General features: G+C 35.9%; 1 protein-coding gene across 10 annotated transcripts in view; it reads left to right on the plus strand.

Moving 5' to 3' along the window:
• Nucleotides 1-1318: 1318 nt before the first annotated feature.
• Vamp7 (vesicle associated membrane protein 7) overlaps nt 1319-17612 on the plus strand; it is a 29778-nt gene continuing 13484 nt past the window's right edge. The window contains exons 1-5 of one of the 10 annotated variants that reach the window (XM_042667485.1): nt 1321-1438; nt 6653-6804; nt 7990-8081; nt 12918-12975; nt 16011-16148. In XM_042667485.1, the coding sequence (XP_042523419.1) occupies nt 8053-8081; nt 12918-12975; nt 16011-16148 (225 nt within the window). In that variant the 5' untranslated portion in view covers nt 1321-1438; nt 6653-6804; nt 7990-8052. Of the gene's footprint in view, nt 1439-6652; nt 8147-12917; nt 12976-16010; nt 16149-17612 lie in introns of all 10 variants that reach the window. The other 9 variants (XM_042667487.1, XM_042667486.1, XM_042667481.1 and 6 more) reach the window with 9 other exon arrangements.

The following is a 17612-nucleotide window of genomic DNA, read 5'->3' on the forward strand; positions in this document are numbered from 1 at the left end:
TTTTAAAGATAAGAAAACTGAAGCTTGATGAGAGGAAATTTTTAGGAGATAGAATCAATATAGCTTGCTTTTGTCTAATATAACTTTGAGGAAATCTACCCATTCAAAATAATACCCAGCTTACTGGTGTGGTAAACTGACTGGTTGAGACATGCGATTAAGAGGAGATGTACAAGCAGGTTAGGGAAGAGTAGAAATGTATTAGGTCAATTGGGGAGTACTTTTAAGTTTCAGGTACCTGAAAAGTTTTGGTCCATTTATCATTAGATAATTGACTCTGAAATATGGGAGTCTTGTCTAGGGTTACTATATATGGGAAATATCAACATGTAGAATTCAAGCAAGGCCGGGTGCCCATGGTTCACACCTGTAATCCTAGCTATTCAGGAGGCTGATATCTGAGGATCACAGTTCCAAGCCAGCCCGGGCAGGAAAGTCCGAGAGACTCTTATCTCCAATAAACCACTAGAAAACTGGAAGTGGCACTGTGGCTCAAGCGGTAGAGTGCTCGCCTTGAGCTGAAGAGCACAGGGATAGTGCCCAGGCCCAGAGTTCAAGCTCCACGACCGAGAAAAAAAAAAGTCAACCAAAGTAATAGGGAGGATTAAGAAAGTATAGGGAAGAGCCTCATAGAACATGAACTTTTCAAAGGAAAATGAGCTGTCACAGGAGTGGGAGTGTAGTGTCTTGGGAAAAACTAGAGAGTAAGAAGTTTCTTGCAGAAATGGATTGAACTTTATAGACTTTAGAAATGGCCTGATTTTAGAGAAAAAGAGGTTTTGTAAAGTATTTGTTTTAGGAACAATGTTGAGAATTGTGGACTAGAGAGATGGGAGAATCAAAAGAAAGAAGCAGTAAATAACTACCACCACAATAATAGTAGAATGGGAGAAATGATAGTGAGGGGTACAGGGAAACTGGTTAATTTTCTTGGTGGAAATAGAGGGAGTTTCTGTCAGATAACTTCTATATTGTCTATGAAGTAACTTTAATTGCTATGGGAGACCGAAGGGAGATGCCTACGGAAGCTCATCATTTACTAGTTTACTCAATACTGGTAGATTCATATTTTTTTTTTCCACACTTGCATTCTGTCATTTTCTAGAAACCTCCTACACCATTTGCTGTTGTGTACAACAGGAATCTTAACCCCAAGTGTGACAGGCCCGGCAAGTCTGCCCCAGGAACTACAAGTCCCATAATGCAGTGTGGTTCGTGGACTGATGGGTAGCTGGGAACGTGTAGTTCCCGCCCTACTGCCCTTCCCATTGGAGGAGCGCTCACACTCCCAGGAGGCCATACGTAGTGGGTGGGGGCGCTTTACGCGGAAGTCAGCCTGTTCAAGCCCGTCCTTCTCTGGGTGAGCGCAGCGGGCAGCTCTGGGCCAATCTGCGACCCTCGGTCACGAGCCCGTGTGCCCCAGAGGGTGCCCGGACAGGTAAACAGAACGAGACGTTCTCCGCGGGAAGCGAGGGACGATGACGGAGAGAACGCGAAGGTGTAGACTTAAAGGTGTTGGGGTGGAGGCAGAGTAAGGGTGACTGGGGTTTCTCGATGTCGACAGTTTGAATTGCTCAGTAGGTCCAGTTTGGGCAAAGTGTGTTGTACGCCACTGAAAAGGCCTATAGTTAGAGTGTCAGAACGCGTCACTTCAGTTGTCGTTACAGGATGGAAAAATGTTAACTTCCACTCTTCGTGTTCTGTTAGACCTTTCTGTAGCATTTGATAGCCGGTCTTCTAAAAATTCGTTTTGCGTTTTTTCAGTGACATCACTTTCTGCTATCCCTCCTACTTGTGACTGCTTATGCTCCTTTTCGAGTTCCTATCACCCTACATCTTCTTCCACTTCCTAATATTGACATTCTTCTTTCTCCTCGGTTTCAGTAGGGATTGTATTTCCACTCAGATCTATTTTCTGGCATCAGATCTATATGATATTGTTATTTTTATTGATAGCCAATAGCTATCAAATTGATCATGTGCTTGGCTTTTTGATAAATACATCTTTATTTCCTGTAACTCTCACAGTGATCAAATCCTTTTCTTTCTATCTTAATTGTTCTCAACTACCTGAAGTACCAGTTTCCCACATTTGATCCCAGATCATGCTGTTAATGTATGAAACATTCTTTCCCTTTGAGTAGCTAGTGTGGGGAGCAAGTCCATTTGTATGTGTACCATAATTTATTAAATAACTGATATATACTATATATACTGTAACAGATATATACTTTTTAATGTGTAGGGAAACAGCTAGTTGTAAGTAATATAGAACACACACTTGTCAGGAAATTACATGTTTAGATGGCAAGGATAAACAGGAATAATCAATATGTTATATGTTGTTTAATGCAAAATTTAAAAGGGTGGTTGACTTGACAGGGTAGAATTATATGCTGAGAACATCAGAGGGATTTGGTGAGGTCTCAGTATTGTTCATAAAGAATATTTGTGATACCAACACAAAAAGTAACTTCACTTTTCATGAACATTTTATTTTTCTCATAGCTATGTTCTTAGTTTTTATGTTTCCTCCGAGATTATTGCATCACAATTTGAAGTTTAGCTGTAATTGGCCTATTTCCTTCTAAGAGCCACAAAGAGTTGGGGATTGGATTACTAACTGTTCAACTGCTTTATCTAAATGAGAGATAGTTTGGTAGTGAAATCGTTCTTACCAGGTCCTACTAAATATATAAATATAAATATAAATATAAAATATAAACATAAAGTTATCTACCATCTATACTGTATTTAAGACCAAAACACATTTAGTGTTCACTCATTTATTCAACAAATATTCGAGTGATATTAGATGCTAGGCACTGTGCTGAACACTGGGAAAACAGGGTAAAATGAACACTTTGACCTTTTTTCTAAGTAGAACTAATGCTAACATTATACAAGGAAACTGCTAATATACAAGTAACACCTTCATTCATTCCTTTATCCAAAGTGAGATAATCACAGAATTTTAAGAAATCTGAATAATTGTGGACATTTTTAGATTACTTATTCCTAATGAGTTATTGTATTTGCTTTATAAAGTCTGTTTCTCATTGTACTTTTGCTCTCTTGGGCACAAGAGTCCTTTATATCAACTTTTATTCAACTTTGTATCTCCATTGTCTTCTGCTTGGCTGGAACTGAAATAGAAATAGACTCTCTTTGAACAAATTCAATTGACTTAATTTACATATTAGGCTAATCTATTACCCATCTTAGGTTGTTTTCACTTCTGTGTCTTCTCTCCTTGTATTATACCTTAAAAGATTAGTTCCTATCACTTTCCTCAGTATCTCATGGACCTTTTAATTAAATGGGCCATTTAACCTATAGTATGCAACATGGAAATTTTGTCCGCCCTATGAGACATTTTGCAATGAAACTGTTGCAAGAGCTAATAATGTAAACCATCCCTTTTCAGACATGCAAATAATGGTACACAGTGCTTTCTTTGGATATTATACTGATTACTATCATGTACTGTATGAGTTAAATTCTTTTACTTCCTTTAAAGGTTGTACAATCTTTGCATATCACATTGCGATGTAATTTGGTTTTTCCTTATTAAAAATGAATATTTGAATATTTACTCCTAAGTCTGAAGTAATTTACATGTTACTGTTATAATGCCACGATATTATTTTCAAAATGTTAGATAAAAGTCTCAATTTTAAAAATTCAAGTCGGGCTGGGAAGGTGGCTCAGTGGTAGAGCGCTTGCCTTGCATGCCTGAGGCCCTGGGTTCAACTCCTCAGCACCACAGAAGCAGGAAAAAAAAGCCGGAAGTGGCGCTGTGGCTCGAGTGGTAGAGTGTTAGCCTTGAGCTGAAGAGCTGAGGGACAGCGCCCAGGCCCAGAGTTCAGGCCCCACAACCGGAACCCCCTCCCCCCCCAAAAAAAATAAAAAATAAAAATTCAAGTCTTATTCCCTGCAGTTATCTTTCAATTTTAAATTGTTACTACTAAGAACAAATTTGTTCTTTAAAACTAATTGAAAACAATGGAAACATGAGAGTGTTTAAGCCATGAGTATCATAATTTTAGGGAGTGTCAACCAAAGATCAACCAGACATGCTTTCAAGACACTAAAAAGTTCTGGCATTTTGGGTGAATTTCTTCACAACTTTGCCTTCATAAACATGAATATAAATGCAGCACTGGATTTTATACCTTTTTTATTTGTAAAGTGTACATTAGATGATCCACAACAGTCTTATAACCTTTTTAATATTATAATAACAATATAGAATTTTTAAAAATTCTCAGATCACATGGAGTTGAGTGTGAGGAATACTCAAGACTTGATCTTTCCCCCCACTCAGTTCCCTGAAACTAGTTTCAACCTCTAGTGAAATGTTCATCCAGACATTTGTATTTTCCTTTGCTATTACTAAATATTTCATACAGGTAATCCCTTACAAATGGATATATTTTGAAAGTTTCTTTTTTAAGCTTGCTGTTTGAAGCTCTTGTATAATATAAGCTCTTCCTATATAAATAATAATATAAAAGGGCATTTCACTTGTTACACCAATTAATTGCTTCTCTCATTTGAATTCAACTACAGCATATCTTTTGAAACTGGAACTTAGCAACTGGAACAAAAATACCTTTTATTTGGAAATTTAACACAGTGACTTCAAGCTTTCTATCACAGAGTTCTATGGACAGGCCTCTAATATGACTGAAGGAAAAGATAGGATAAAGGTTTGGGGAAGAAAGAGAGGAAATTTAGGAATTACTTTTATCTAAAAATAATACTCTACTTCTTTATATTTATTATTCCTAGTTTTATGCTGAGTGATGTACTCCTTATTCCAACTGGCCATATTCTATATAAACTTGAATTTACTATTATATTTTCTTTTTCTTTTTCTTTTTTTTTTACAATTTCTCAAATTTACTTTTTTCTTAAAGAAGTACTTCTAATCTCTGTCAAAAGGGAAGTGAGGAAAGGTAACCCTCCCTTGTAAACACTGAAATACAGATCTGGGAAACGAGGATATTTTCTTTTTTCATGTTAAATATTTCTTGTTCTGGCCATTTGTGTGTGTGTGTGTGTGTGTGTGTGTGTGTGTGTGTGTGTGTGTGTGTGTGTGTGTGTGTGTGTGTGTGTGTGTGTGTGTGTGTGTGAACTCCAGGCCTCATGCTATTTATTGCTTAGCTTTTTCATTTATGGCTGGCATTCTACCACTTGAGCCACACCTCCAGTTCTGGCTTTGGCTAATTAATTGGAAATAAGAGTCTTGTGGATTTGTTTGCCTGGGCTACTTCCGAACTTTGATCCTCAGATCTCAGCCTCCTGGGTAGTTAGGATTACAGGCATGAGCCATCAACACCTAGCTTCTAGCTGTTCTTGATATAATATAATGGTTGCTAACCCATTCTGTCTCCCTTCTGTCCAACCTTGAGATACTCAGAATTGAATTCAGTATTACACATGTTTCTAAGCAGCACAGACTTTAATGTCAGTAGTACTTAAAGAGATCAAGGCACTTTATATCTTACTGTGATTTAATTTTATGTTAACATTTTAAGTACATACCTCATATCCTTGATTTGTCATGAATTTGTGGTTTGCTAAAACAGTGGATTTTTCTGCTGGGCACCAGTGGTTTGCCTGTAATCCTAGATACTCAGGAGGCTGAGATCTGAGGATTACGATTGGAAGCCATCCTGGGCAGGAAAACCCATGAGATTTATCTCCACCAAACTACCCTAAGGAATTAGAGCTGTTGCTTAAGTAGTGGAGTTCTAGACTTGAGCAGAAAAGCTAAGGGGTAGGATCTGAGTCTTGAGTTCAAGCCTGAACTTGAATAGATTTTTTTGTATTGTTATAAAACTTAGTTTTCTTGGAACTGCACAGAACTAAGACTGCTACTATTTCATCTTTTTGTCTGGAGGACCAGAAGATTTGTGTGTGTGTGTGTGTGTGTGTGTGTGTGTGTGTGTGTGTGTCCAGAAGATTTTGTGTGTGTGTGTTTCTTTGCCTCCAAACAATGGGCCCCTTTCTTATAAAATTGCAGTGACTGTTTTATAGTGCTTAATTTCTATCATAAACATAGCTAACCCCTGACAATTGTTTCTTGAAGTTTTCTTTCCCTTTGTCCTCTGAGCTACTACACTCTTCTGGCTTGTGGATTCAGTTTTATCATCAACACTCTTCTCTTTTTCTATATGAAGTGCATCTTCAGATAAGTCATATTTAAAATAGTACATCCAGAAGGATTTATGTGGGGATAATAAGAGTTTAGAATCAATCCCTTAGGGAAATCAACATTTAGTGGTAAAATAGAGAGCAAGTAAACAGGAAAATAGAAAAGGCATCAACAAATATAGGAATGTTTCAGGAAGGAAGATTGATCTAGGGTGTTCATGGTTCCTGGAAGTTAAGAGGGGTGAGAATAAATAAATGACCACTGTACTTTACAACATAGTAGCTATTGGTGATTAGGAAGCATCTTATTATGGAGCAGTAAGAGGACAAGCCAGAATATAGTAAGTTGAAGGAAGTAGAAAAGCAAGATAATGTATAGACAAGAGACTAAGAAATACAGTAGTACCCAGAGCATTATATATGATTGAGGAAACCTTTGGTCAATGGTATTAAATGTACACAGTGATTTTGAAACTGTAACTTTCTGCAGAGAATTCCAGAAAGAAGAATCTGAGGACCCAGCCTTGGAGAACAACATTATTTACACAGGAATTCTGAAGACATCCTAAGAGGAATACATCTGAAGAGGCAGATGAGTGCCTTCTGTTCTGCGTATTGTGTTAATTTAGTTCTGGGATTTCAGTAAGGACTCTTAAATAAGAGACCTTAGATGCTAAGCACTTAATAGCCTGCTGCTGTGTCTCACAAATATGGTTATCTGAATCATCTACATCCATACAAACTTACTTTAAAACCAGATTCCAAGGCTGCACTTCAGGTTTACAGAATCAGAATTTTATGAAATTATGCCAAGAATTTGAGTTTTTAGCAAGTGACTCTTATTCTGCCACTAAGATAATTTGTATTCTCATTATAGTTTTAGAGCCTCTGATGTCGTAGGTGATAATGAACATGATCATCAATAATATTAGGTTGAGGAATTTATTTGTTCATCTTTGAAAGTTTATGTCATTAAATAAGAGCAACTAGTCTGTTGTATTGTGGGAAATAGCACATATTCATAGCCAAACATAAGGAAATATCTTAAACTCATGCCATATCATTTTAGTAACATTTTATGAAAGCTCTTACCACAGTTTTTAAAACCACTTCCCTCTTGTGGAAAGTTTTTACTTTTTCACTTTATTTCTATTATAGATAATGTCTTTATTTTAGAAGTAGTAAACCATATCACTATAAAATTGTAGATTCTAGAGTCGTAGTTCCTGAGTTTAAATTATAGCTCCTTTACCCCTGTAATTGGGGAAAAATCAGTTTCCTCATCTGTAATAGGTGTGTCAGCATATGTATAATTTCATTGAGTTGTTAGAATTAAATGGGTAAACAATTACAAAATACTTAAAGTAGTTCCTGTCACATCATGACCATTTAATAAATATGGATTTTGTGTGAATCTAGAATCTAATTATGTTAAACAATTTCTCTATGATAAAATTTCAGGATGTTTCTGCTATTTATGTTCATTGCTTTTCAAAAAGATAGTATCAGTTTATGTTACAATTGTAAATGCAATGTTGCAATGTATCACTGGTATGTGGATGTAAGTGCAGGTTAATTTGTAAGCTTGTGGAAGACTGGGACCTTATTGGTCTGTCTTTCTTGTTGGTGCTAGAGATCAAACCCAGGCCTTTGCAAATACTACATATGGTTTCTACCACTGTGTTATGCTCCCAGCTCTTTTTAAGTCTTTTGTTACTTTCAATGTCGCTAGGTGAATTTTGATAAATTATAGTTGCTTTTGAAAGATCATGTTAAAGAAATATGCTAAAAATCTGTATCTGTGTGTGTGTTTTTTCTTTAAAATAGACTGTGAAGCCATGGCCATTCTTTTTGCTGTTGTTGCCCGGGGAACCACGATCCTTGCCAAACATGCTTGGTGTGGAGGAAACTTCCTGGAGGTGACAGAGCAGATTCTGGCTAAGATACCTTCTGAAAATAACAAACTAACGTACTCACATGGCAAGTGAGTTCTGATCTGCATGTGGTAAAGGGAACAAAAGAATTTTGTAATCTGAACCCCAAAAAAAGTAGAAAGCAAGCTTTTTAGGTAGATTAATTTGAATGAGCTGACAGATCAGTTACTTTTACGAACTTAGAAAAAAAAGCTTATAAACTTACAGTTATTTTATTCTGTTATTGAAGTGATGATATTATTTTAAAGGAAGATATGGAAATGTTGATGCAAAATTGACTTTATTGTAGAGTTATAGGATATAAGAAATGATAATAAAAGTATTCCATTGTTCTTTTTATGAAATTCACATAGTACCTAACTATTGCTAGGCACTTTGCTTAGTGATATAACAAGAAATGTAGTATTTGCCTAATAGAGATTATAATTTAATGAAAAAATCCATAGATAAGTATAATAGATTGGGTAGGTAGTGGTAGGTGGGTAGCATTCTAATTAAGAGGAACAGTAGGTAGAAACTTATGGATGTATGTAATCCTATTTAGGGATCTGTAAGTTGTTTTTTGTTACCTTGGATGGTAAAGATAAAGATGGATAGCAGAAAATTCACGTAGGGCTTCATAGTGCATGTTAAGAGTCTGGAAGTGGGTGGAATTGCTAGGTCATAGGGAAGCTCCACTTTTAGTCTTTTGAGAAACCTCCATACTGCTTTCCAGAGTGGTTAAACAAGTTTACATTTCCATCAACAGTGTAGTAGGGTTCTCTTTTGGCCACATCCCTGCCAGCATTTGTTGTTAATGGTTTTCTTGATAATGGTCATTCTAACTGGGGTGATAGAGAATCTCAATGTTGTTTTGATTTGCATTTCTTTTATGGCCAGGATATCTAACATTTCTTCATGAGTCTATTGGCATTCTTACTTCTTCCTCTGAGAAGTTTCTCTTTAAGTCTTTAGCCCATTCATTAATTGGGTTGTTTGTTCTTTGAAGGTTTATTTTGGGTGGGTTAATTTTTTGAGCTCTAAGTGTATTTTAATATGAGGTCTTTGATGCATAGCTGGTAAAAATCTTCTCCCATTCTGTGGGCTTTCTATTTATCTTGCTAGCTATGTCCTTTGCCATGCAGAAACTCTTCACTTTGATACAATGCCGATTTTTTTGTGATTCTGGATTTTTACTTAGGAAGTTTTGACCCATGCCTAGGAGCCCTAGTGTTTACCAGATTTCTTCCTGTAATATTTTTGTGGTATGTTTAATCTTTGACCCGTTTAGAATTGATTCTAGTGCCACACTAAAGTGTCCAGCACAACCATGTTTATTGCAGCATTGTTTACCATAGCCAAGATATTGAATCAACCCAGATGCTCCTCAGTGGATGAATGAATCAAGAAAATGTGGTATCAATGGAATTAATGTAATGGAAGGGGATTCTACTCTTCCATCAGAATGATATTGTATCATTTGTAAGGAAATGGAAAGACTTGGGGAAAATGATATTAAACAAAATAAGCTAGATCCAAATAAACATAGGTTGAATGGTTTCCCTCATTTGTGGTAACTAGAATGTGCCTGTAAATCTACAAGTAAACACATAGCTAGTTAAAAAAATACACTGGAACATGATAAATTATACTGGTCTTTAGACAGTCACATAGTGAGACCAAAGGAGGATATTCATAGGAATGGATCACAAAGGCTCAATAGCCATGTGTATCTGATCATATAAAATAATATTTTACAAAATAACTCTAAGGTATAGAAACAAGATTTTTTTGTTGTTGCTGCTGTTTTTGTTGTCTTTTCCTCTTGTCTATTTTTGTTAGTTTATTTGTCTCTGGAAGGGTAAGAGGGCACAGAAAAAGAGGGTCAAAGGGTAAATAAACGCAGCAGCACTGGTACTCATTAGACACTGGAAAATGAACTATACAATTTGTGGGTGGGGACAAGCGGGAAAAACTGGGAGAAAGTGAGGGAAGGAATGACATGGTCTAAAAAGAAATGTACTCTTTACTTGACTTCTGTAACTGTAACCCCTCTGTATACCACCTCTATAATAAAAATAAAATATATTTTTTTAAAGAAGAGTTTGGAAGTAGGAATTTACATTTCCCCTTTGGGAAGTGGAAAAGCATTGAAAGTTTTTAGGATATGATACCTTTTTCTTTATAAAGATGACTTTGGTGGCTTATTGGAGGAATCCTAACTGGGAAATCTGAATAATCCCATAAAAATGACTCAGCTTTCCTCAATGATGTTTAAAGAATCTTTTGTTTCTTAATCAATCCTTATTTCCTTAGTTCTTATTTCAAAGTTCTTATTTTCTAGGGGTAACTCCTTTTTATAATTTTGTCTACTCTAAGCTACTATGAGAAAAACTCTTAAGATACAAAATAAATGTAATGAGAGTCCAGAGATGAGTGTTTCAGAAATGGTGGTTAAAAGTTTTCCAAGAAACATGTAGAAGTGAGTATGGCCTAACAATGATCACATAACTGCTTCATAGCAATTTCAAAGTCTCTGATGAGGGTCTTTTAGTGGTTCTGCTTGTTGGAGAAACTCCGTACTTTCTCCATAACTCCTGCTCTTGTTATCCAGGAAGTTCTTTTTGGTCAGCTATACCTTTTGGCCATGTCCCAAGTGAGTATAAGAAAATGTGTCATCTTTGAGAACTATACAGGTTTTATATCTGCTTCCTGCAGTATGGTTTGGGGGACCCAGAGATTTCTATAGGAGTTAATCTCACTCTCTAGTGAATATGGCTATAGAGTTTCTTAAGAACTTTATAAGGCTTATAGTGTGTTTGTGTGTGTGTGTGTGTGTGTGTGTGTGTGTGTGTGTGTGTGTGTGTGTGTGTGTGTGTTTCTAATTATTTTCTAGGAAAATGGTCAAGAAAATCTTTTAAGAGGAATATAGGAAACATGTTCTGCTTATATTTTTATGAGCCAGGACTTAGTAACATAGTCACACCTAATTACAAAGGAAGCTATAATAATCTAGTTACAATGTCAATTTTAGTAGAAGAAGGTATCTGCTGTGCTTTTCCATTTTCATCCTGGTGCAGTCTATCCCTGTGACCTATGGGGTGAGGCTCCATCACTTACAATTTTCTTTCTATTCTTCTGCCTTAATTTCTGTTCTATTCTTTTGTTCACCAATTCAATAAAACATCTTCTTACTTTATACCTAAAGAAGAAAGTCTGTTTTACTTTATGTTTAGTGTTTTTCTTCTGAAAGCTGTTCTTCATATTCCTTTTTACTTTAGCAACATTACTGGCTACTCAACTGGCTAAGCCTAAACTTGAAAATCATATTAGACTTCTTCACTAAATCCTTGTCATTCTCCAAGAAGTTTTCCAATCTATTCTTTTTCATCTATTCCCTTTCCCCTTTTCCCTTCTCTAGTATTGTTTTTCAGTACGTGAGTCCTCAAGTTTGTTCTACAGCCATACTTAACAATGTACAGCTCAATGATGTTTTTTTCTTTCTGTCCTTGACAATAGCTCTTAATTTTTATTGGAATGTACTTACCATACCCTAATTTTAAAATTCTGCCATTTTCTCTCTGAACTTAAGATAGTTCACCTTATACAAAGTACGAAACTCCAAGACTGGGGTGCTTCTATGTATCTACCTACCATCTAGTTTAGCACTTGTCACACTGTGTTGTAACTACAATCTTGGTTTTCTCTGTCACCTGACTTTAGGCTCCTTGATGAGCAGGATCATACCTTGATATTGTTTATGGACTTTGCACCAGTGACTCCTAAATATGTCCTAGGAGAGATTAATAGAGAAAATGATAACTCTTAGTTTGGGACGTTATGTTTAATTGTCTATGGTATGTTCAATTGGATGTGTTTAACAGACACTAGTGTAGGTCAGACTGGAGCGCAAGGGATAGATGATACTTAGATTTTGGTAGTCATTAGCAAATCTGGCAACATTCTCCCCCAGGATAAAAGCTATTAATGCTTGTTCATTTTTCTTAAGATAATAATACCATATATATGTATAACCTGGCATCTGGTTATATCCCTATTATCATCCCTTCAGGTAATTTATTTTTCTCCATGTTCTGTACTTTAGACATGTGAATGAATTTTACTTTCCTAGATCTATTATATGCTCATTTATATCTAGCTCATTTATCTCTTGATGATTCTTTGAGTTGCATTCTCTTACTTATTCTTCAGGTCTCAGATCAGACATCATTATTTCCAAGGAGTCTTTTCTGGTACCCTTGAGCAAATCTCTGTTACCTGTGTCCTGTGCATCCCCAGAGTACCATGTACTGCCTTTAACTTTATCATCATTATATTAGCTACACTATACTGCAATTACTTGCACTGTGATCCTCAGCAAGACAGGGATAAGTTTTGCATTTTGATATCCTCATATGTAATATGATAACTGGATCGAACTAGATACTCAAACAAATATTATTGAGCATTTGGTAGAAAAGGTATTTGCTTTGAGATATTAGTAAAAAGCAAGGAAAGCCATGTGGTCCATTGATACTAATACTTAATTTAAGATGTCTTCTCTTATTCATGCCTGAAGAGCCCAATTATCCTTTTATAGGAGTAATTTTAATGGGTAACACACATGCTTTTGTTTTATGTCATTAGGGTAGAGAACTTCTTATTCACTCCTGTTGGTTTAAATTGAGAGAAACAGATGTATGAGGAAAGCGAGGAAGAGAATCAATTTTATTTGCAAATAATATGTTAGCATTATTGGGTTTGCCTATGCATACATACAAGATAGATATAAAAGGAATATTGCTTTTAACCAAAGTAAGTTATATATCTTTTATTCTACAGTTATTTGTTTCATTACATCTGCCAAGACAGGATTGTATATCTTTGTATCACTGATGATGTAAGTAACTTGAAGGCATATTACTATTTCATTATGTAGTTCTTAATTATTTATACCTATAGTGGGTAAAGGGGATGCAAACTTTTTGTAGCTTTTTTTTCCTGTTCTTTCATTTGTTATATAGCTCTACATATGATAATCTTTTGTACTTAGATATGTATAGATCAGCTCAACTTTTATAGTTTTAGTTTAATGTCTTGAAACTTCAGCATTTATCTTGTTTTATTATTAAAATTGATTATTATAATTATGATTTTTGGAATCAGAGCTTCTCAAAAATGTGACTACAATGTTAAATACACTTTATCATAACTCTATTCAGTAGTTAATAAGTTTTAATGTGTGTAGATTTTGAAAAGAACAAAATAATACATTACAGCCGGGTGCTGGTGGCTCACGCCTGTAATCCTAGCTACTCAGGAGGCTGAGATCTGAGGATCGCGGTTCAAAGCCAGCCCGGGCAGGAGAGACCGTGAGACTCCTATCTCCAATAAACCACCAGAAAACCGGAAGTGGCGCTGTAGCTCAAGTGGTAGAGCGCTCGCCTTGAGCTGAAGAGCTGAGGGACAGCGCCCAGGCCCAGAGTTCAAGCCCCACGACCGACAAAAAAAAAAAAATAATAATACATTACAATCAGTAATCATGTAAACATAGTTTATTTCAGTTATGTGACATTTTTTCATGGGACTGAGGTTTGAACTCAGAGCCTTAGAATTGCTAGATAAGAGCTCTGCTGCTTGAGCCATGTCCCCCATCCAGTTATGTTCTGGGCATTTTTTTCTTTAGTGTTTCTTGGCTCTATACTCCAAAAACTCTGTAACTTTATGATGCCATCAACAACTCTTCTCTTTCTTGTCAGTTTCTTCCCCTAGAAGTTTCCCTAATGATTGCATGGAGCTACATGCTTATTTAGTCATGTATAAAAAATAGGAATTAGATTCTCTAGTCTTTTTCTTTTGGTGGTACTAGGGTATGAATTCCGAATGTTGCCCTTATTAGGCAGGTACTCTGCCAGTTGAAGTATGCCCCCACTGTCTTTTTTGCTTTTACTTAGTTTTTGAATAAGATCTCATTTATGCCCAGGCTGGCCTAGACTGATTTTCTTCTTTGTACTTCCTATGTAGTTTCCCCATCTCTGCTTCCTGAGTAGCTGCATTATAGGTGTGAGCTGCTGTGCCATGCCTTTGTATTTTAGTCTCTTATTGTGGGAATAAGGAAACATTTCCTACATCTATGCCTTCTCCTTACTTTTGAAGTGACTATCCTTTCATGTCTTACTGGCCACATGCTTATTTCTAAACTGTTCTGGTAATGGAATTGGCACAATTGCCATGTGTTAGGATCCCTAACCTTTATTGTTTTGGGGGTATTTTTTGTTTTTGGTTTTTGGATTTTTATTTTTATTTTTTGCTGGTGCGAGGGCTTGAACTCAGGGCCTGGGCACTGTCCCTAAGCTTCTCTGGACTCAAGGCTAGTGCTATACCACTTGAGCCACAGCACCACTTCCAGCTTTTTCTGAGTAGTTTATTGGAGATAAGAGTCATGGACTTTCTTGATTAGCCTGGCTTCGAACTTCAATCCTCAGTTCTCAGCCTCCTGAGTAGCTAGGATTATAGGCATGAGCCACCAACATTGAGCTCTAACATTTATTGTTACAGACCCCTTTGTCACCTGTGGGCATGTTCATAATGTTATTAAATATATGAAATAGTATGCATGTGATCTAAACAAAACTGATTATACTAAAATATGCGTATTTATAATATTGAACGTATTTTAAATGATACAATAATAAATATACTTCTTTATGAGCTCATTAACAGTACCTAGTCATGAGTCTAATAACAAGTAAAAAGTTTGAAATAGAGATGAGCTTGAATGTTCTCCATGTATCTATAATGGCCATGGTATATAAAAAAGATTTCTGTAGATGACAAAATTGCAATTACTTCTTAATACTCCTCTGATTTATTACCTACATTCACAGTTAAAAGGACAAAAAATATTATGGCAGTACTGGGGTTTGAACTTGGGGTCCTGTGCTTGCTAGGCAGGATCTACCACTTGAAGCCAGGACTTACCCCACTTAGCTTTAGTCATTTTTTTAGATAGTCTTTTTTGTGTAAGTGCAACATTAGACCATGGTCCTCCTACAATATGCTCTGTGTATAGCTGGGATCACATAAATGAGCAACCATGCATGTTATTTGTTGAATGGGAGTCTTGCTAACCTTTTGCCCTTACTGGCCCTGAACTATGATCTGATCCTTCTCATCTCTGCCTCCTAAATAGCTGTGATTACAGATATGAGCTACTGCTGTTGAAAATTAAGTTAAAGACCAGTGAAAATAACAATGCAATTTTTTTCTGTCTAAGAGCATGCTCCCTTTGAATTTTTAACATCAACTCCATTTTTAAAAACATTGGTCTAGACTAATTATCTTAGGTGAAGTGGAAAAGAGTGTCAACCATAGTGATAATCATAATGATTTTAACCATGGTCTCATTGTACCTTCTAAAATCAGGGGAAAACAAACAAACATCAACATCTGACAAAACTGGTATGAAAGAGTTTGGAATTGATGAAAAATATCATGAAATCTTGAATTGTCAAATATTACTTGAGCTATAATTTGATACATATTCATGTATATGTACTTATTGACTGACTGGGCATAGACAAAGTTATTTCACATGACCCTTTCCATTGTATTACCATTATTTGCAACTATCAATTCCAAGTTCCTAACCTCAGGAAGTTGAATAACCCAGGTACCATTACCATTACCTCAATCGGCAATAACCAGACATGTTTGGATTTAACTCTCAACTCTTTCATTTACTAAGTGTTTCACATTTGTCAAGTTAGCTACCCTTTTCAAAGTCTTTGCTTTATCTTAGAAAATGGAATTAGTCCTAGTTCCTCCTCATAGAGTCATTGCTCAGTAACCATTATCCTGTTTATACTGTTGTTGGTAATCCATGGCACTTTTGTTTACTTTGTAAGTGTGAATTCTATGTTGGTTACTTTTTAGGATTTTGAACGTTCCAGAGCCTTCAATTTTCTGAATGAGGTAAAGAAAAGATTTCAGACTACTTATGGTTCAAGAGCACAGACAGCACTTCCATATGCCATGAATAGTGAGTTCTCAAGTGTCTTGGCTGCACAATTGGTAAGATCTTTCTCAGGATACAGTGTTTTGATTCATGTTTTCTTTTTTAAAATTTTATTTATTTTTATTATTATTATCTTTAAGTAGGTCTACAAAGAGGTTCCCATTCTACAAAACAGTATAGGAATACAAGATGTCTGACAACATTGTCGCTCCTACATGTTTTCTTGTTAGCTTAAATCACCATGAATGCAGAGGGTCCTGACCTGCAGTACACTTTTCTTATTGTTTTACTGTATAACATAATAAAATTTTCTTACTAAAAGTAAAGGGGCCATTTTATGGTAGAAAGATGATAATTGGTGACATTCTTTCTTAATAGTTGTCAAAGTATCTCAGAGGTAGGGAGAACATGAAAGATTATCTAGTTAAGCTACCCATCTAATGCTTAAATCCACTGATCATGCCAACTGTCTTTTTAACATATATATAAACTTTCTATCCATTCATGAGACAAGTTTATTTTTTTAAGCAGTTTGGAGTAACCATTTAGGAGTCTGATCGTCTACATAAATCCCTAATTGTTAACTCAGTGACATTTTACTTACATATGTAAATATGTATGTGTACATATCCCTTTAAATGGCCACTGTAATTAAGACAGAAAGAATTTCCATTGCTCTAGATTTTCCAACATTTCTTTTCCCAGTCAGTCAGTTGCCTCCCCCCATACTCTGCTCCAGGCAACTACAATCTATTTTCTATCTCTGTTAATTAGTTTTGTCTTTTGTACAGTTTCCAATAAATGGAAAGATACAGTGTGTATCTTTTTGTGTCTTGCTTGTCTTGTTCATTGTAAAAGTTTTTATATTCACTCATTCATGTTATATAAATCAGTAGTTTGTTTACTTTTTTGGGGGGGGGGAGGGGTCCAGTCGTGGGACCTGAACTCTGGGCCTGGGCACTGTCCCTCAGCTCTTCAGCTCAAGGCTAGTGCTCTACCATTTGAGCCACAGTGCCACTTCTGGCTTTTTTCTTTTTGCTTATGTGGTGCTGAGGAATCGAACCCAGGGCCTCAGGCATGCAAGACAAGCGCTCTACCACTGAGCCACCTTTTTAATAAGTAGTATTGTATGTATATACCATAAGTCATTTATCCATTTACCTGTTTGTAGATATTTTCATTGCTTTCAGTTTTCAACCTGTTTCTAGGTATTTGGATTGTTTTCAGTTCTCAACTCTCATGAATAACTATGATTCTCTACATATAAATGTTTGTGTGTGTATATATATAGATATATATCTTTTTGGAAAATACCTAGGAATGGAGTTATTGGTTCATATGGTAAGTATTTGTAATATCTTAAAATTTGTCACACATTTTCCCCAAGTTATTACATAATTTTACATTTTTACCACCAGGCCCAGTGTTGCTGCATCATTGCCAACACTTGTGTCTGTCTTTAATTTTAGGTGTTTTGATGGGTGTGCAATTGTATCTCATGTGTTTTTAGTTAACATTTT

Source organism: Dipodomys spectabilis, unplaced genomic scaffold (assembly GCF_019054845.1).
Source record: "Dipodomys spectabilis isolate Male_0828 unplaced genomic scaffold, ASM1905484v1 ptg000411l, whole genome shotgun sequence".
NCBI classification, from domain to species: Eukaryota; Metazoa; Chordata; class Mammalia; order Rodentia; family Heteromyidae; genus Dipodomys; species Dipodomys spectabilis.